Source organism: Cucumis sativus, chromosome 3, assembly GCF_000004075.3.
Source record: "Cucumis sativus cultivar 9930 chromosome 3, Cucumber_9930_V3, whole genome shotgun sequence".
In the NCBI taxonomy this organism is placed as follows: domain Eukaryota; kingdom Viridiplantae; phylum Streptophyta; class Magnoliopsida; order Cucurbitales; family Cucurbitaceae; genus Cucumis; species Cucumis sativus.
Genome location: NC_026657.2, coordinates 9455975 through 9475482, shown reverse-complemented (window position 1 = coordinate 9475482; position 19508 = coordinate 9455975). Strand labels below are relative to the sequence as shown.

Genomic DNA, 19508 nt, shown 5'->3' with positions numbered 1-19508 from the left:
ATTTCAACATTCATTGGTTTTTTTGTTTTATTTCATACCATTTTAACCCGTAATTACTGTTTTTTACTTGTTTATTGGCTTAGGACTTCTTGTTATCATAAAGTTGCCATCTAAGGTGAGGTTGCTTTGTGTTTTTCCTCTTTTAGGCACGCCAATATTAATGCTCATTCCCAAATAACCATATTCTTTGACCAACCAATTTTATATACCATATCCATAACATAATCATAATAATTAATGATTCTATAAAGTTCGATTTTTACTTTGTTCTCAACTGATCTTCTAAGAGCCAATTTCGAAATGCGTGCCCTTTTCTCCTCCCTCCCTCTTCTTTATTTATAACTTTGTTTCTAAAATACCGTCACCCCCCGACGACATGTGCACTCTAGAGAAGCGTGGCAGTCTGTTCATTCTCACCCTCACCGGCGACAACGAGCACTGGATTGGCCCAACTTTCATTTCCACCTTCATTTCCCTTCTTGCCCAAATCAAATCCCAAGCCACTCGCGGTTCTGTCCTTCTCACCACTTCCCATGGCCGTTTCTTCTCCAACGGCTTCGACCTTCCCTGGGCCCAAACTGCCCCCTCCAAATCCGCCGCTAGAGACCGCATAGTCCACATGGTCCACATTTTCAAGCCAATCGTCGCCGCCCTTCTCTCTCTCCCCATGCCCACCATCGCCGCTATCTCCGGCCACGCCGCCGCCGCCGGTTTCATTCTCGCCCTCTGCCACGATTACGTTCTCATGAGACGCGATAAAGGTGTCATTTACATGAGTGAGGTCAGTTTTCTGGGTGAAAATTCTCTTTTACAGAAAAGATCGTTTTCAAAATTGTTTTCTGGTCACAATTATATCATTTCAAATTACCATTCACAATGGATACATGACAGTTTTCCTTTGAAATGGTATGTGAAATGGAAATCCAATCTGCATCAAAATTAATCATTTATGTTACTCGAGTTAGAGCCTTTTACATCATGCATGTAATGTAATGTGTGAGTTTTATTGATTTTTTTTTTTAATGTGAGATTTTCTAACAACCACGAAATTCAATTTTTAGAGTCTGTGTGACTGCTAATCATCAACTTTGAAGGTGCGCAAGTGCAAGAGGTTTGTCAATTTTTAATGAGTTGACCAAAAAGAAACAAATCACAAGCAGCCAAATGCGTGAAGTAAACTATAACTAACATCTTTGTCACTCGTACAACTATTAAGGACTTTTTTTAACCAAATAACAGGTGACACTTAAAACATATTCACCCAAAAGGTAATAGTTGCTTTAGACTTAAAAATAATAGTTCAAGCAACATTAAGTGTTTGATGTTTTTGCTCTGAGTTTTGAGCAAGATGACCCACATAAAAAAACTGATGGAAGTGGAATATTCGATACTTAACAAGTTGTGTGCATATGACTCTACCAATTTGAGTTCTGCTCTGGTTAAGAATATGTTAAAATTGATACTAAACTTCTTAAACATATCAATTAACCTTAAAATGACCCAGCTCGTATTGGATTATAATCTTGATAGAAAAATTGTTTGTTAAACTTTTTGAGTTGTTAGACACATTTTTTTTTCTTTTTCATTTCAACAAAATACATAGATACATCTAAAAGCAAACTATTTATATTTCCAATTATATAAGACTCAAACAAGTGATCGCAAAATAATGACACTATCCACTCTTCATATCCTATGACAAGATTGACTTGGGTTTAACCATGCCGGATTACTTTGCGGCATTGGTGAGATCAAAGATCAGTTCAGTTTCAGTCCGTCGAGACATGCTGCTGGCAGGAAGAAAGGTCAACGGTGAAACAGCAGCGGGGTTGGGAATCGTCGACTCAGTGCACGACAATGAGGAGGCCTTAATGGAGGCAGCGGTGGCGATGGGGGAGAAGTTAGCTACCAGGAAATGGGAATGTGAAGCATATGCGGAGATAAGAAAGAGTCTATATCCTGAAATGTTTCCGCTACTCAATGAATTGAATGGAAAAATGTAAACACGGCGTTAAGCTAAAGGAATTGTATTTGTCTTCGATGTGTCGTTTTGGTGGATTTGTTTGTCGTATGGAGTCTTTTGGATGATGCTGTTGCAAACTATAATCAATAATTTTGGTCTCTGTTTTCATCAATTGGCTTAGCTGGAGATATTTTGTTTTGTTGTTTGTGATAAGGACAATTGATCTTTAAAGAATATCACATCAATTGTTCTAATTTTATCTTGTTACTTAAACAATTTACAACTCGCCTTACATTTCATCAAGAAGAAGACAGTGTGATGTTATTGACAGTGGATATGGATGTCCATGACTTAATAGACAATCAAAGTATTCATTATTGATATTTAAAATTCTTGCCTCTGCTTCCTTATATTAAAACCGGCAACAATGAACTTAGGTGTCGGGTGTTATTTTTTAACTCTTCTCAAATTTAAACTTGATATAGTAAGTCTTCTCATGATATTAGATAAACACCAATTTTTATCTTAACTCGTGCATTTTATGTCTCATATTCTATAGGATATCATAGAAGAGACGTCATTATGTTTGTAAGATTGTCACCTCTCCTGTCGTAATGGGTATCGGTTGCAGTGTTTAAATTTACATTGATTTGGAATCTGGTCATTGATTGTGAAGCTGCCGGAAAGCTTCCTTACGAAAATGTGCAGTATGGAGAAGCGAGGGAAGCTGTTCATTCTAACACTAACCGGCAACCACGAGCACTGGCTGAACCCATCTTTAATAAACTCCATACTCAATGCTCTGTCCCAAGTCAAAGCCGAAGCCAGAGCTTCCCCTGGCTCCGTTCTAATAACAACATCCCAAGGCAAATTCTTCTCCAATGGCCTCGATCTCCCATGGATCCTCTCCGCCTCCTCCATATCCGCCGCTCACAACCGTCTCAACCACATGATCCAGCTTTTCAAGCCCCTTCTGGCTCACCTCCTCTGTTTACCTATACCCACCATCGCGGCCCTCCCAGGGCACGCCGCCGCCGGTGGCCTCGTCTTGGCACTAGCCCACGACTATCTGGTCATGAGGAGCGACCGAGGCGTGCTGTACATGAGCGAGCTGGACTTGGGTGCCACTCTGCCGGACTACTTCATAGCGCTGGCTAAGTCCAAGATTGGGTCAAGCTCGGTGAGGCGGGATGTGTTTTTGAGGGGGATGAAAGTGAGAGGTGAGACGGCGGTGAAGATGGGGTTGGCGGAATCTGCACACCAGGGGGAGGATGGCGTCATGGAGGCGGCAGTGCGGCTTGGGGAGGAGCTGGCGGCGAGGAATTGGGATGGGGATGTTTATGCAGAGATTAGGAAGAGCTTGTACCCTGAAATCTCTGGGTTGCTTGGATTGACCACGAAGGTCATTACAATTTCCAAGCTTTGATAGAATTGGAAGTTTTAGTAGACTGTAATAAAATATAGATAAGTTGATGAATTGATGAATTGATTGCAACAAGCTTCATGATCCGATGTATGTTTCGTCTTTAAAGCACATGAATCAGAATGAGTTGAGTAGGAATGAAAGTGAATCAAATTGAATAGTTCCTTTTTTAGGTTGTTTAGGGATCATCTAGGGGATAACATACCACATAAAAGACCCATATTTCATTTTTTTAGAGTGCAAGTGCTTAAATGAGAAGCCTTATTCAGAGTTATTTTAAAGCTATGATGTAGAAATGGAATTTCACTACGGAAGAAGGTGTTAAGAAAATATGATTTTATATATATATAAAGAAAAAAAGAAAGAGAGAGAGGCATGTGGCAAACATATTTTAAAGATAAAATTTGGAACAACAATCGCTAAAGTTGATAAAAGAGAAGATAGAAGATAGCGTTAAATTTGGATCAATCGCCACTTGCGATAAATAAAGGAATCTCATAATCGATTGAAACGTAGAGCTCCCAAAATGTGCACACTCGAGAAGCGACGCAATCTCTTCATCCTAACTCTGACCGGCCACGACGACCACCGCTTCAGCCCCTCCGTCATCGCCGCTATCCTCGAAGCTCTTTCCAAAGTCAAGTCCCAAGCCTCCACAGGATCCGTTCTCATCACTACTTCCCATGGCAAATTCTTCTCCAACGGCTTCGATCTCTCTTGGGCTCAAGCCGCCGGCTCTGTCTCTGCCGCCGCTGAACGCCTCCACCATATGGTCCAGATTTTCAAGCCCGTTGTCGCTGAACTCCTCTCCCTCCCCATGCCCACCATCGCCGCCATCTCCGGCCACGCCGCCGCGGCTGGCTTCCTGTTAGCACTAAGTCACGACTATTTGTTGATGAGGAGCGATCGAGGAGTTCTGTACATGAGCGAAGTGGATCTAGGGCTAAGTTTGCCTGATTATTTCGCGGCGCTGTTCAAATCGAAAATTGCCTCGAGTTCCGTTCGCCGCGATGTGCTCATGAGGGGAATGAAAGTGAAAGGGGAAGCGGCGGTGAAGATGGGGATCGCGGATTCGGCCCACGATGGCGAGAACGGCGTCATGGAGGCTGCCGTCAGACTCGGGGAGCAGTTGGGGGAGAGAAAATGGAACGGTGAACCCTATGCGGAAATTAGGAAAAGTCTTTATCCAGAGATCTCTCGGCTACTTGGGTTGCCGGAAAAGGCCATATCGATTTCCAAGCTATGAGTAATAAAAATTGATCGTTCTTTCAGAAATTGTGTGGTAATTTATGATGCGAATTTGAGATTAGAATAAATTTCCTGCTGCCGTCTGTACTATAAATCTGAAAGTCGTACAAACAGCTTACTATGTCACCGGAAAGTTGTTTATCAGGACGGCGGAAGCTGGTGACCGTCGGTGAAAATATCGATAGGGCAGTCCTACACTTTTCTCCAAGTTTGGGTGTTTTTGTTTTTTCTTCTCCCTGACATTAATATTTCACAAATATTCTTTTGGGCATATTTTTAGCTTCCCCTGATCTTTATAAACTTTAGGTAAATTGAGTAACATATTGATTTATCTTCAATCAATATTCAAAGTGCTTTTCAAGGTTCCTTCTGCAGGACATTTTCAAGAGTTGGATTCCTCAAAACTCTACATTTAACCACTCTATCTCTATCTCTTGTAGCCATCTCTTGTTGGACTATTGTTTAGTTATTTTTATAAATTAATTTTAGTAAAAAAATATAGTATATAAAATTAATGTAAACAAGAAGGTTACATAGATTAAAGTTTATCAAATCAATTTGCAAATTATAAGAATAATGGTTCCAATATTCATATTCTTCAAAATTACTTAAATTGCTTATCCTTTCTCTTACTTGTATCTCTCTAATTTTTCTTGTATTTGGAGGCTTAGAATTCTTTCATTACATCAATTAAAAGTTACATTTCTGTTTAGAAATATGTATTATTAAATATCCATAAAAAATACATATAGAACGAAAATAACTTGTTTTTCTTTTTGTTATGTTTGTAATATATATATATATATATATATATCTTGTGAGTTTTATCCCACAATGTCAACTTTTATAGACAAAAATAACATGAAGTATATTGAATTATATAAGCTACTTCTATATGAAGATAAAGTTAAAAGAAAGATATTTTTGGAAAGGACATTTTTGTGACGCCCAAATTTGTTTGGAAAATAAATGAGGAAGTGGATATATAGTTGAGTAGAGAGTGGACGGCCAATTAATTTAGCATTTGAAAAAATGTGCACAGTTGAGAAGCGAGGCAATTTCTTTATCCTGACACTGACCGGCGACGACGACCACCGTCTCAGCCCATCCTTGATCAATTCCATCCTTAAAGCTCTTTCACAAGTCAAGGCACAAGCCTCCCCTGCTTCAGTTCTCATCACAACTTCCCATGGCAAATTCTTCTCAAACGGCTTTGATCTCCCCTGGGCTCTTTCCGCCGGTTCTGTTTCTGCTGCCCGTCATCGCTTAAACCACTTAATTGAGATCTTCAAGTCCGTCGTTGCCGAACTCATTTCCCTTCCTATGCCTACCATTGCTGCCATTACAGGACACGCTGCTGCCGCTGGCTTTACATTGGCACTGAGCCATGACTATTTGATCATGAGGAGCGATCGGGGGGTCCTGTACATGCGGGAGTTGGATCTGGGTTTAACTCTACCTGATTACTTTATGGCTCTGTTTAAGTCCAAGATAGGCTCCAGTTTGGCTATGCGCGATCTGATCCTGAGGGGGATGAAAGTGAGAGGTGAAGCAGCAGTGAGAATGGGCATCGTGGACTCTGCACACGACGGCGAGGACAGCGTCGTGAACGCTGCAGTGCGGCTTGGGGAGCAGTTGGCGGGGAGAAATTGGGATGGGGAAGTCTATGCTGAAATCAGGAAGAGTTTGTATCCTGAGGTCTCTGAGGTGCTTGGGTTACCGGGGAAACCCATATCCATATCTAAACTATGAACAATGAAAGTAAATATGGTATAAATTTAAGTTCCTGATACCAAGGCATATGTATTGATACAAATGGCTGAGAGATATTGGAACCTCAGTCCAGTTCAATTGTATGTTCATAAATTTCATAAAGAAATACACAATACGATTCTATCAGACAATGAATGAAAAGTTGACCCTCGATACTATACTTAACAAATGAATCAACGTTTAACTTGAGCATTTTTTAAAACTATACTCAGAGAAGCACCGGCAATTTTTCTATTATCAAATCTTCACTTCCTGAAACTATAGATTCAATTAAAGGATAAGTGTTTCATTCCCCAATCTGACATCAATCTTCAAAATGAAGACAATTAATCAAAAAATCACTAAAAGAGAAAAATTCAAAAGCACAAGGACCAACGTCATTTGAGTTTGATCAGAAAAAGGAAAAAAAAGTCACTTGAGAGCATATTTGCTACGAGAGAATTTACAAATCAAAACCTGAGCTAACGCCTTTCTAGTTAGAGCAAGAACTGGTTAAATTGTGAATGCTAGAAAAGCTTATCATCTGCAAAAGGAAACATGACTAGTTTCAGAAATTTGATTATGTATAATAATGATAGAGCATACCGAAGTTAATTACATTATAAGTTCTATAGGCTTCTAAGCCAAACTTCATCTATACAAGTGGTCTAAAAGTTGAGAAGTTTGTGTTCAAAGTAGCAAATAGCAGAAACATGTCACCTTTTAGGAATTCATGTAGCACATCGCTTGTGCTTGAAGATAGTAAGAATCCTTGTATTTTCTGCCACTTCCAGTAAAAATTCCACTGTTAATCCAGTCTTCACGATGTATCCAAGCATCCCGCCCAAAGTCAAGCACTCCAATAATCTGTCACATTGTTATCATATATAACATAATCCTAATGGATTAAGAAGGTATTTGGCTCATGCATCCTTTTCAACTTGCCACTTTTCCAATCCGAAAAACAATAACTTTTAGGAGTACTTATTCATTTCAAATGCATTAGGAACGACTCAACGTGAACCTTGCTGCAGCTAGGATTTCTGGCAATTTAAGACACTCCACTCTGAATTATTTCCTTGTTCTCCCTAAGCTTTTTAGGGATCAAATAATTTAGGCCCATTTAATAATTGTTTGGTTTTGAGCTTCTCAAAATTAAGTTTATAAACACCACATTCCACCTCCAGGTTACTTTGGTTTGTTATCCACTTTCTACCCACATTTCAAAAACTAAGCAAGTTTTAAAAACCAAAAAAGTAGTTTTTAAAAAAATTGTTTATGCTATCGGAATTCAGGTAAGAATTAACTCTTTTACATAGGAAACATTAAAACCACATTAAATAAATTAAGAGGAAACAAATCCAATTTTTGTAATACAAATAGAGTTACAAACTGTGCCTTAGATTTCAACAAGTTCATTCTGATAAATCTTTCATAAGACTTTGAGTAATGTGTATTCTAAATGGATTATATTTTGATGTAGGGAAAAGGTAAAATGAAATAGTAATATTAGATGCCAAATTAAAACTCTTTTAACGCAATTCAACTTACCGCTCCACCTTTCCATGATACAAAAGAAGGGTTTATTCTTGATTGCAACACCTATATGGAACACGTCGTTCAGTCGTATAATAGAATTAAAGAGGACAATAACTTATAGGAGGTCAGGGATAAATTACTATTAGTACGTTAATAAATTCAATATAAACAAGCAGGAACCACTACGTCTCAAATTTTCAAGATCCCTAAATCTTTGCTAATAGTCTTTTACTTTTAGCTATGAAGAACTGGAAGTAATGGGTATCTAATATTTTCTTATATTAAAGCAGAACTTGACTGAGTTTTGGCAATAGTTATAATTATAATAAATTTTGTGTAGTAGTTGCCGCTTGTATTTAAGATTTTTTAAAATTATATGTTGTTTTGGCGTTTGCTAGGGGTTCATGCTTCTTCTTTATATATAGAATTCGATTGGCTATTGTAGGCTATTTTTCCCCCTTGAGGGCATAAAGTACAAATTGAAGGCTATTTTTCCCCCTTGATTGGCTATTGTAAGCTATTTAATTCAACCTTGAATAGGTATTAATTTACTGTTAAAATTTATGCACTACCGGGGTAAAAGTTATTAATATAATTAGATTATTCTTAGGAGATATTATTCTGGAGATATTATTCTGGAGATATTATTTGATATTATTTCCTTAAGTGTATTTCTCTATGGTTATATATAGGCTTGTATCTCTATTAAGTAATTAATGAAATATAGATTGATTCCATAAAATCAACATGGTATCAGAGCTATAGGGTTTTCGTCTCCTTGTATTCTAGCCGTCACATTGATTCGTCTGCCTCCGTTGATTCGTCGACGGAAATCAAGAGGCAGAGCCATACCCATCAGTAATCAATACACATCATGTCTCCAAGTAATTCGCTCTGCCTCCTAGATCAAAATCCTCGTCTCTGATTCTGCTGCCGCCGCCACTACTCCTTCTGCCATCACTGCTCCTTCCGCCATCACTGCTCCTTCCATCCACACAGTTCGTCGCACTCTCGACCCAGTTCGTCGCACTCTCGACCCATATCCGCTCTCCATTCGTCCTCACTTAGATCTACTTGTGCGCACATTGCAAGCACCGATTTGTTCGTGCATCTCTGTTCGTGTCTTCGACTTCCAGATCCGTGTTTTATTTCATCTTTCGCCTTCGAATCATACTGTTCAAGATCAGACCGACCTGCCGCCGCCGCCTTTACTCGTACCAGACAATCTCTTTAGATTGAAGACTCCCGATCCTGAAGAGGGTGAATCTTTGTTCAGATCCATGATCCACCGCTCCGCTCCACTCACAGCCGACGACGCACAGGTTCGGCTTTGTCCGCTCTCCATTTGTGAAGCTCGCCGTCATGAAACGCATCTTCTCTTTTTGCGAAGAACGCCGCAAAGTTCTCTATCTACTCAACCTCTCAGCTCTCTTCAGTTTTCGTTCTGTTCATCCAGATTTCCTGTTCAGTTTGATTCTGACTTGCTTTAGTTTAGTTCGTTCAGTTCCATTCTGATGACGAAACGCTCCTGCCCAATTCAGACCACGTTTTCATCCTGATTTGATTCTACTTTGCTTCAGTTTTGCTCTTTCATTTTGCCCCCGGAGTTCTTGTTTCGTTCTTCCTAGGTTCTGTTATAGATCTCTATACGAGGATCTATGTTTCTATCCCAGAAGTTCTTCGTTTCGCTCTTCGTGGGTTTGTTTTAGCCTAGAAGTTCTTTGTGTGTTTGTTCTTCGGGTTTTTTATTCTATTCTAGATATATTGTTTCTTTTCTTAGTTCTTAGCAAACTCAAGTTTGTGATTTCAACCTTGAGTTTGAGGGAGGGTATTAATATAATTAGATTATTCTTAGGAGATATTATTCTGGAGATATTATTCTGGAGATATTATTTGATATTATTTCCTTAAGTGTATTTCTCTATGGTTATATATAGGCTTGTATCTCTATTAAATAATGAATGAAATATAGATTGATTCCATAAAATCAACAAAAGTAACCTTTTTCTGAACTTCTTAACTTTAGTTTAGGCATTGAAATGGGTGAGAACCTCCACCCTGAGATATCAAACAAGAATTTTGACGAAGACACAATGGATTAGGAGGTGGATGGTGAGGAAGGCATCCTATGCCCTTCCCACCCACGTGAGAATGAATCTCCCAACGCCGGCTCTTGCTAGGGTTGTGCCATCAAATCTTTTAGAACTTTGAATGTGAGCATATAGTAAATTTTTTACTTGTTAGTATAAAAATTTCATGCTTTTTTTTGGTTTATAAAAATGTCGTGCTTAAAAGTTCTATCTAATTTCCAAAATAGAAGACAATGATTAGACGCAAGGAAATGGCCATGAACTATAGAGCTAACCTCAACAGTGTCAATTGCTTCATTTGAAGGAATTGCATGCAAAACTCTGCAATGGAAAACAAGGGCATTAGAATATCTAGCAATGGAAAACAAGGGCATTAGAATATCTAGCAGTAGTAGATCACTGGTAATTGTTAAAAAGTAGTTCATACACTGAGATGACAAGGATGTTGAGATACTGCCATTTTTTTTAAATAGTCGCACATGAATGCATCATAGCTGAAAAATTAATTTCGCGCAATGAAATACTCTTCCACCCCCCCCCCCCCCCCCCCCCCGAGTAATCATAAATAACTAATTACAAATCTATGATTTCTAATTTCTATTCTCTATAAAGGACCAGAAATGCCTTGCTTACGTATCATTGGGAAGTGCATTAACATAAATACGGCAGTAAGAAGAGGTAATACAAAAGTGTGTAAACTATAAAAACGAGTCAAGGTAGATTGTCCCACACTAGCACCTCCTCCCTAACAACTTTCAGAAAAAAAAATGAAAAAATATGATCGCAAATCCAAGCCGACAAAATATGCCTACTGTACTGAATTAGTCCTGGCGGTTCCAGCCAAAACCAAGAAAGCAAGATATTTGTCAAAGAAACTACAACGTACACATCATAAACAAGTAAAAAGCCCGTTCATTTAATTTGAATGAACATATGGATACTACCTAAAGCTATAACTTATAGTAGAACAGTTCAGTATGACTTAAGTACAACAAATAAATAAAAGCTACATAAGCCGTACCACAAATGAATTAAAGCTAGATGATAACCATTCAGATGGGAAATTTAAGTTTCTAGAACGAACCATTCAATGCAATCGTCGTCCTCATTTGCAAAGTGAAAACCCTATCCAACTCCAATAGCAGTGTTCCATAAATTTGAAATGTTAAACAGTTGTAAAAGGAACTCAGCTAACATTTATTTATGATGGGATCAAATTGATACCAAGATGGGTTGAATGAACAATCGCTCAACCCCGAATTTATATTTAAGTGACCAAAGTTGATGAATCATTGCCAATTCAAACCTAACTAATAAACAAGTTTCCATCAAGAATATGGAAAACAATTAACATTCTTTGATGCCAATTTGTACAAGCAATATAAGACTAATGGAAAATGAAACAAGAAATGCTATCCAAGCATAAGACAACAAACCTTTCCTCCATTGCAGGAATAAGACCCCTTGTTAAAGCCACTCCACCTACCTAAGCCCAAAACAATATTACTAGCACCTGTCCGTATCGCGTTTATGAAATTTGAACTTTATACACTTATAAGTTATAATTGAGATTCAAAGGTTTATAAATAAGAAACTTACTAACTGTATGCTTAAGAACAGTTTCCTCTGGAGGTCAATCCGCCCTGTTCAGTAATCCAGGAGTTTAGCCATTAAAGTCTCACATTCTGGTAGAATAGAAATACGGGAAAGGCTGCAAACATACCTGTTAAGAGGATACTGCTTGTGATAGCTTCAGCAAGGCCAACTTTCTCTTCTTTCTTAGGTTTAGTTGCATAAACTGGGTAGCTATCCCACATTGGGTAATTAACGTTAACCCCAGGATATACATTATCTGGTACATCAGGTCTTTTGGAGTACTCTGTCTGCCATGTCTCTTCCAGCATATCTTCATAGTCATGAAACCTAAAAATATTGTCACCAAATTTTCAATAGTCATCATACAGGTATATTTTGACATGAAAACTAGTTGAATATGATTATTAGCAACTGACCATGCACGGGGTGGTGGTGGATACACATCTGGAACCAAAAGCATTGGGAAGAATAAACCCATGGGTGGTACCTGAAGGGAAGGGATCATGATAAACAGTCTTTCTAATAGATGTTCTTCAAATAAAAAAAGAATTCATTGTGAAGGCACACATTAAGCGCAGTTAGTCTTGTTTTATGAGAACTAGGAGGGGTGCCTTCTTCATATGAATGAACTACAGCAACAGCATCGACCTCTCCTTCCTGTCAATAGAAACCAAATGATAAGAGGAAATCAATCTAAATCCAAGGCATCGATTAGAAACAACAATTGTGAAATACACTTGGAAGTCCTCAAAAGATTATTTCATGAGCGGTATCACAACTTTACAGAACTAAGCATTATTATAAAAAATTCCATCACCAACTACCCAACAACAGTATATCCTCGAAATACAAATGAGCAGGTTCATAATATGGATTTGAAAAAATGCATTAAAATGAATTCTATGTGGTATCATATTTCTTAATTTATGGTCTTTTTTTCTTCTTGAAGACATGAGGCATTTGTTGCAAACTATTTGAAAATCAAGAAAAGGGTTATTTTAGACAGAATCTTACATGAACTCTTGCCACAGAGGAAAATAGAAACAGTGTGCAGTCAGTGGAAAAATACTACAAATCACTGTGTTGCAAGGTAGCCCTTAACCATAAATTCTGTTAGAAATAGTGGGCTTGGGTCAAGTTGAAAGCCCAAGGATCATTGAGATTTACTTTGCCCTAATCTTTTTATTATTTTTAATAGGCTCATGTTGCCTAAAAATATTTCCCCTATGTACCTTTATAATTATTAGAAAATAATAAGAAACATTTGTACCACGTTTTTTCTCCCTGTACTAGAGTTTCAACATAGACCTTGTGTTCTTTCTTCATCTCTATTTGTCGATAAACTCAAACACAATGTAGAAGTTATGATCTGCTGTTTTTCTCAATAGAAACCAAATGTTTTAAAGTACTTGGACCTTCCCCCTCTGGAGATCGTTGTCAGCTTTAATTCACTCACAAAATATAAAAAAAAAAAAAATTATAGCTTAACGCTTTCTGGAAACAAATTAAAAAAAAACAATTTAATGAGAACAATTTTCTTTATTTTCTTGGATATCATATAGTTTTCTAAATTATCAATTAGTGAATAGTCAACATTGAAAGCTGCTTTGGATATAAATAACTTTAAACTAACATACAGAAGCACCCACAAACAGAATCCAAAGTTTAAACATCCACCAAGGGTAAAATAATTATGACAAACTTTGCAAAAGTTTCAAGAAAACAACGACTATTCAAGAAGTTAACTTTCATAACTATACTCTTACAGTCATAGAAAAGTTTGTTAAACTCACCCTAATCTCACAGTATGACTCTTTCAATCTATTAAGCATCAGAAGATCTACAGGCTTCGACAAGATGTCTGTACAAATTGGTGGCCAAGTTTGGTGATGCCTTTGAGTCCACAGGAGGCATCTAGATAAGTCCTGAAAACACCTACTTAATAAGTAAAATAGAAAAATTTCATCACAAATGACACTGGGAAAAAATAACAGAGGTTTCGTTTGATAACCATTTGGTTTTTGAAAATTAAGTCTATCAACACTACTCATCTACTTTCACCTATTAGTTGATTTTCTTATTAATTTGTTGTCCAAATTTTAGGGATGTTTTCAAAATCAAATCAAAGTTTTGAAAAAAACAGTTTTAAAAACTTGTTTTTGTCTTTGAAATTTGACTTAGAGATTCAAAGAAAAAGATTCCTTAAGAAAGATGCAAACCATCGTTGTAAAGAAATTGTGTGCAAACAAGCATAATTTTAAAAACCAAAAGGTTATAAGACAGGGAAAAAATAACTAAGATCTCTTTTGGACAACCAAGAGTTTGGATTTTTAGATTTTGAAAACTTTATTTGTCTAACAACTTCTCTACCGTGGTTTTCATCTTCTCTAATAAAATACTTGAATTCTTAGCCAAAATAGAAAATAAGTACTTTACAAACTTCTTTTTTTTTTTTGTTAATTTTCAAAACTAGGCTTGGTTTTTCAAAAGACTCCTAAAATGTTAACAAAACAAAGAAATCAATGGGTGAAAATATTATTTATTAGCTTAATTTTGAAAAATAGAAAACCAATGGCTATTAAATGGACATGAATTTTGGACCTTTTAGATTTCTGATACCATACTAATACTGACTTTCAAAAAGCACGTAATTGTATGTAGCAACTAAGAAACAAACCGACCTCTCCACCAAAAGGCAAAGTCTTTGCTGTGGCAGGCAGGGCAACTCCATCCTAGACACCAAAAGATGAACAATTACAACTAGATGATTGAATATTTAATACCTCAGGAAAAACATCTACAATTCCAAAGTGCAAGACTAAATATTCTGATAGTCTTAAAATATGCAAAACCAGTTCCTTCTAAATAAGTATTTATTTTGATAAGATGATTCCTTCTAAATAAGTAAAAAAGAAGGTTAGAAAAAATTGAACTTACCTCAATGCAAATAACTGTTGTCACCTGTGATCCCACGTTAACAACACATGCTGATGATAGTCCGTTCCCAAAAACTGCAGCAAGCCCTTCCTGTGTCAGCGACACCACACACACCCCCCAAAAAACCAATAACCAATGTGAATTGCGATGTACATAATTGAAGGACAGAAAATTTTGAGTCAAAAGCAGAGTTATGACAAACTCAAAGTAATAAATATACATACATTTTCAGTTCTAGAGCTTATTAAATTTTTGGATTTTTAGAAAATTAGACACACCTTTTCTTAAAACAAAAAAAAATTATAGAAACAATTTTGATTGAGAAAGAAAATGAAGGAATACAAGAGCATGAAAAAAACTAATTCGCACATTATACGCACCCATGTGAGTCACTTATTTTACAGATCATATTCTCATGTCTTAAAATGCTTTCAAATACTCTAGTTGGAAGGAGCCGGTTCATAGTATACAATGTCACTACTTGCAATTTCGTAAGGAACTGCAAGCACAAGGAATAGGATGTACTACATAGTTAGCTGCCCGCGTACTTGATAGAAACTAGGTGCTCACCTGATGAACCACTGCTGAACCAAACCGCAAATCTCGCAATACTATTGTCAACATTTCCTTTATTTCTGTTGGCACCATGTAAAAGAAGCAGGTCAATTCTTTTTCCCTAATTGGACGTCAAGGTTCCTTTGATGAGTGCTATCATAAACAAACAAAATAGCTAGAGAGGAAATACACACAAGCTTCAGGTATTTGAAGTATCAACATTTCCCATTCACGCTCCATTTACCAATTTTATATCTAGAAATAACTGAGACAAGTTTTTCACCTGAGGTAGTAACAACTTCCGACAACCTTAAAGCCTATAAAGTCAACTAAAGGTTTAAATTCTACTTCTGGTCGCTTCTATACTTCCAAAAATTCTGTTTCAGTTCCAAAAAAAATCTATAGAAAGAACTATTTGTCATTCACGTTAATTTTATGCTAACCATTTAATAGAAATCTGGATCCACTTCTAAAGCTGGCACAGAACCCACATGTAGTATATTGTTTTATGGCTAAGATAAATAATGTTTTATGCAAAGTTTTTTTTTTTTTAGGGGGATAAGAGTTGTTTTATGCCAAGTTAAAGGCACTAAAATCATAGTGAAAGAGATTTAACCTCTAATAAAAGTTCATTTCACTTCTTTTCTTAATAAAGTCGGTGCCCCTTCAAGGCCTCAAGGCCCAAATTTTGAAGACATCAACAGTTTTCCTTATGCAGTTCTTAGCCCACCAGTTACCCTTTGGGAGTTAGAAAAGCTCATTTCACTTGTTTTGACCATATCTTGATTATCCAAGTAAGATTCCCAAAATGATTAAACATAAAAAATGTCCATGTAAAAGGGCCTGAAAAGTACCGCGGTTGTCAAATGTTTCTGGGACCACCAGAATAGCAGAATAAAAGTTTCTTTCACTATGAGGAATATGCAATTTTTCTATCAAAATCCAGTCCCAAATAGCATGCAAGTCCTCAAGTACCTGAAATGTACTGATAAAACTTCAAAACAAAGTTTGAAGCCTGTGAAAGCTTCAGTAAACTACTTTCCTTTCATCTAAAGTCTGCACATATTAAAATTTTAGAATACTTCTCAATGAAACAATATTTTTAGAATAAAATATTGCAGGCCATTGTCCTTTCCCCTGGTCTTTAAAAACTAAAGTTTATTCAATTGTGGTCGAATAAATGACAGAAAATTTGGTACCATCAAAGTATGGCCATGTATGACAGAAAATGTTGTATTATAAAACTTAAAAGTACAGTTATGGATGAACATACAGATTCAGCTTAACTTCCCAAGACAATTCCTAAAAAGAAAAGCAAAATAGACTATATTCCAACTTTCACCATTTATAAAGACACAAGTTTCGTGAAGCTTATACAACGGTACATCTTAAAAATCCATTTTGAAGAAATTACTGGCAAGAGATATTTGGCCACATCAGACAATACCTGTTGAGTAGGGTAATGCTGTGAGATATTCAAGTGACCTCTGCGAATAGGGCGGTGCAGGCAATATGGCTCACTGGGAGATATTTTAAGAGCATCTTCACCACAAATAAATTGTCTATATTTGATTATACTGGAAGTAAGCTCCTTGGAATCAGTATCTACGCGCTGGTCCAAAGGCTCATGGTTCACATCCTTGGAGCTTGAACTTTCTGCAAAAACAACTTATGAAGGTACAGAAGAACATATGATGTGCTATCATGATACATTATTGAATCATGGTGGAAAGGGCAGAATATCTGCATATTTCCAGAAAATGGATTCTTAAAAGAAAAGCTAGACACATGTTACAGAACTGTCTTGTAATGCACGTTCAAGATTTATTTTGTCACCTCACTAGAGAAAGAAAAAGACAATAAAGATGATATGTAAGAAAGAGAAAATGACTAATACAAAACACAATACCCAAGATTTATTTTAGCCTTACAAGAAGACAATGAAGAATAATGGACAGAAGATTGGAATTTATTTTAGCCTCATGCTTCGGGGCTTTATCAAAGCTTAAGATTTTGTTGGCATCCCCAATGAATATAAGATTTGCGAGACACATTATAAACAAGTTCATGCCTGCTAATGGTATTTGAGAAAGTACAGAAAGTTAACTAAATGATTATTACCCACTGCCACTGGTGAAGTAGGGTCCCTCTCATGTACGTCAGTCCAACTAAAGACAGTATCCTTTTTGCCATTATGCATACCATGTCCATCAACTCGCCCCATCTGTAGACCATTCACAGCAGAAGGAATAAAACCATTGTTTTCCAGTAAGTTGTACCTAATTAGTCCTCATGCTCCCGTTTGAGAATTATTAGTAACCATCCAGGGTGCTACTATTACATGCAGAATAGCTTAATTTTGGATTTGTTTTCGAGAGACATAAAATAGAAGTTTTTCTTTTTAATTTTATTTTGGCAAGAAACACAAAATAGAAGATTGACGCAAAAATTAACAATAATGGCAGAAGTTTCATGTCATGCAAGGAAATTTCAGATTGTAGATTGAAGAGATGAAGCAATTTATCTACTTGTAAGATAAAGTTAAGCATATCAATATAATGGATAAAGAAATTTCCAATGTGATGGTTAATAACGTTGGTAACACAAAGGCATCCATTCTAGATTGTCTCTTTAAACAAACACATAATTTGATTCTCAAGTACATAGAGCTTCACTACTCCATCAGTCCAGAAAACCACTTGCTAGTTTGCTGTTCTGCTTACTTTAACCATATGACACACAAAAGAACAGAACATGAATAGAAGGTAAGTGTGATTAAAAAAGTGAACTAATGCGGTCATCTAACTATATTACACAGAAGATATTGTTGATGCATGTTTCCACGTCTTAATACAATTTAGTTGATCTAAATTAGCACAAAATAGTTTATTGCATGTTTTTCTAGTTCTTCTAATTAGAATAATATCTGATTAAAAGATGAAACATGAAGGCTCTCGTATACCCACAAGTTTTGTATCAATGACATATTTACCCTGTTCGTATCTCTACAAAGCACTAAACTTCAGTATTTTTTATTTTTTATCTTTTTCTGGTGATGAGAAATATTACTTTCATTCAGTTGAATGAAAAACTTCATTTCAGTTAATCGTATCCCTTCTTAGAGTATAAAAAGAACCAAGAACATGTTTTCAAGTTGCAAATCGAACACAGCTAGAGAAAGTTACATTACAGCATAAGCAACAGAATTTAATCAACTTCATTACCACCCTGAATTCAGAACACTGGTCTGCCTACCTTACGAGGGAAAGAACTGTTAGCAACCTCTTCATCCAGAAACGGTATTTTTAGCAACGAGGCAATCTAGAGACAGACAAAAATGAATAGCCAATCAAAAAAAAATATTCCATTAATGTGAATACAAAGCTGAGATGACACTCACAACATCATATGCCCTCTCCCGCTCCATGTGCTGTGCAGTTGTAACTTGTGAATTAAGCATCTGAACCCCAGAAATATAAAATTTCGGTCAATGTTAATAGAAATAACATTGATAATATTGTAAACGTCTTGAAACGTATTATAAACCTGATCTTGAACATTTCTCTTGGGGACTTGGTTGGTATAACGAGCAATGCAATGAGGAACATTAAAAGGAGCATCCTGTGATGCAAGGCCAATCCTAATATTTGCAGATCCTTTACACTCAAAGAAGCAACGATTAGAGTGTATAAAATAGAATTAGGTCAGTGAAAATTTGAGCGTAGATGTTGGAATATGCGAAATAGAAAGGAGAAAACAAAGAGTAAGGAGAGAGAAGAATTTGCAGTACCAGGGTTTATGACTACTAAATTTGAACCTCGTTCGGCAATAAGTTGTGAAGGGACAACTGATTTCAGGTAATCCTGTGAGCGGAGGAAGGAAGAAACCATTCAAAAGAGAGAAAGTTACGATAATACAAGCTTAGTTCTTTGCTCTTTGCCCTTACCATGGCGAAGGCGTTCGTCTTGTGGCAGGGCAGCCGAGCACATCTCTCGAATTGGCGCTAATTGCTGTCGGACCGGTTATGAATTTTTTTTATCGAATAGTTTCATTTATTTTTTCTATTGATAACAATTTTGTTGGTACTAATTTTTCAATTTTCAATTTAGATTTTTCCTATTGAGTCCATGGATCCATGAAAAAAATACAAAATGTAACCATTTTTTAGTACATCTACAGATCTTTTGTAGATATAACAGTAGTAAGTTGTAAGTTATACACTTACAAGGGTGGAGTTCGAGATGGAAATAAATGATTAGTTGTGTGGTTTTTGTTGGAATAATTACTCATTTATTGAAAGATAAAAAAATTGATTTTATTTAAAAAACAGCTCAACTCTTAAATTTATCATTTTTACCATATTTCATTTTTACAATATTTTTTTATTATTTTTACAAATTATTTT

General features: G+C 36.5%; 5 protein-coding genes across 9 annotated transcripts; 4 read left to right on the top strand and 1 right to left on the bottom strand.

The window, feature by feature from the left end:
* The first annotated feature begins 250 nt into the window (after positions 1 to 250).
* Positions 251 to 2217, top strand: LOC101214451 (enoyl-CoA delta isomerase 2, peroxisomal). Its single transcript, XM_004134369.3, has 2 exons — positions 251 to 781; positions 1704 to 2217. Exons 1-2 carry the CDS (start codon positions 377 to 379, stop codon positions 2001 to 2003), a joined length of 705 nt encoding a protein of 234 aa, XP_004134417.1. The 5' UTR covers positions 251 to 376; the 3' UTR covers positions 2004 to 2217.
* A 201-nt stretch (positions 2218 to 2418) lies between these two features.
* On the top strand, positions 2419 to 3524 carry LOC101213722 (enoyl-CoA delta isomerase 2, peroxisomal). The gene has a single exon (XM_004134033.3). The coding sequence runs from the start codon at positions 2664 to 2666 to the stop codon at positions 3387 to 3389; it is 726 nt and encodes a 241-aa protein (XP_004134081.1). The 5' UTR covers positions 2419 to 2663; the 3' UTR covers positions 3390 to 3524.
* Positions 3525 to 3712: 188 nt separating this feature from the next.
* Positions 3713 to 4905, top strand: LOC101213485 (enoyl-CoA delta isomerase 2, peroxisomal). The gene has a single exon (XM_004134032.3). It carries the CDS (start codon positions 3913 to 3915, stop codon positions 4630 to 4632), a length of 720 nt encoding a protein of 239 aa, XP_004134080.1. The 5' UTR covers positions 3713 to 3912; the 3' UTR covers positions 4633 to 4905.
* Positions 4906 to 5127: 222 nt separating this feature from the next.
* On the top strand, positions 5128 to 6533 carry LOC101213246 (enoyl-CoA delta isomerase 2, peroxisomal). Its single transcript, XM_004134031.3, has one exon. The coding sequence runs from the start codon at positions 5667 to 5669 to the stop codon at positions 6384 to 6386; it is 720 nt and encodes a 239-aa protein (XP_004134079.1). The 5' UTR covers positions 5128 to 5666; the 3' UTR covers positions 6387 to 6533.
* A 100-nt stretch (positions 6534 to 6633) lies between these two features.
* Positions 6634 to 19210, bottom strand: LOC101213005 (actin-related protein 9). Of its 5 annotated transcripts, none has more exons than XR_968919.2 (21): positions 19050 to 19210; positions 18894 to 18966; positions 18650 to 18759; positions 18504 to 18563; positions 18359 to 18424; positions 17225 to 17327; positions 16551 to 16759; positions 15958 to 16078; positions 15119 to 15183; positions 14549 to 14638; positions 14293 to 14343; positions 13405 to 13536; positions 12179 to 12268; positions 12028 to 12098; positions 11739 to 11938; positions 11615 to 11658; positions 11452 to 11528; positions 10291 to 10336; positions 7938 to 7988; positions 7107 to 7253; positions 6634 to 6930 (listed from the first exon to the last, which is right to left on the bottom strand). XR_968919.2 is itself a non-coding variant. In XM_004134030.3 (21 exons), the coding sequence occupies exons 1-20, from the start codon at positions 19050 to 19052 to the stop codon at positions 7110 to 7112; spliced, it is 1779 nt and encodes a 592-aa protein (XP_004134078.2). In that variant the 5' UTR covers positions 19053 to 19209; the 3' UTR covers positions 6634 to 6930; positions 7107 to 7109. The 5 variants fall into 5 exon arrangements, 2 of the variants coding, with proteins under 2 accessions (XP_004134078.2, XP_031739409.1); XM_004134030.3 differs by having other exon boundaries at positions 11452 to 11501; positions 19050 to 19209; XM_031883549.1 differs by lacking the exon at positions 6634 to 6930 and adding an exon at positions 11100 to 11140 and having other exon boundaries at positions 7116 to 7253; positions 11452 to 11501.
* Positions 19211 to 19508: the final 298 nt, after the last annotated feature.

Excerpts from the sequence above, each read along its gene's own strand:
- LOC101214451 (XM_004134369.3), top strand. The coding sequence starts at position 377 with ATGTGCACTCTAGAGAAGCGTGGCAGTCTGTTCATTCTCACCCTCACC. Across the intron at positions 782-1,703 it reads GTGTCATTTACATGAGTGAG|ATTGACTTGGGTTTAACCAT; the intron begins GTCAGTTTTCTG and ends TCCTATGACAAG.
- LOC101213722 (XM_004134033.3), top strand. The coding sequence starts at position 2,664 with ATGTGCAGTATGGAGAAGCGAGGGAAGCTGTTCATTCTAACACTAACC.
- LOC101213485 (XM_004134032.3), top strand. The coding sequence starts at position 3,913 with ATGTGCACACTCGAGAAGCGACGCAATCTCTTCATCCTAACTCTGACC.
- LOC101213246 (XM_004134031.3), top strand. The coding sequence starts at position 5,667 with ATGTGCACAGTTGAGAAGCGAGGCAATTTCTTTATCCTGACACTGACC.
- LOC101213005 (XM_004134030.3), bottom strand. Across the intron at positions 16,760-17,224 it reads TACTTCACCAGTGGCAGTGG|AAAGTTCAAGCTCCAAGGAT; the intron begins GTAATAATCATT and ends TTGTTTTTGCAG. Across the intron at positions 16,079-16,550 it reads AGCATTACCCTACTCAACAG|GTACTTGAGGACTTGCATGC; the intron begins GTATTGTCTGAT and ends AGTACATTTCAG.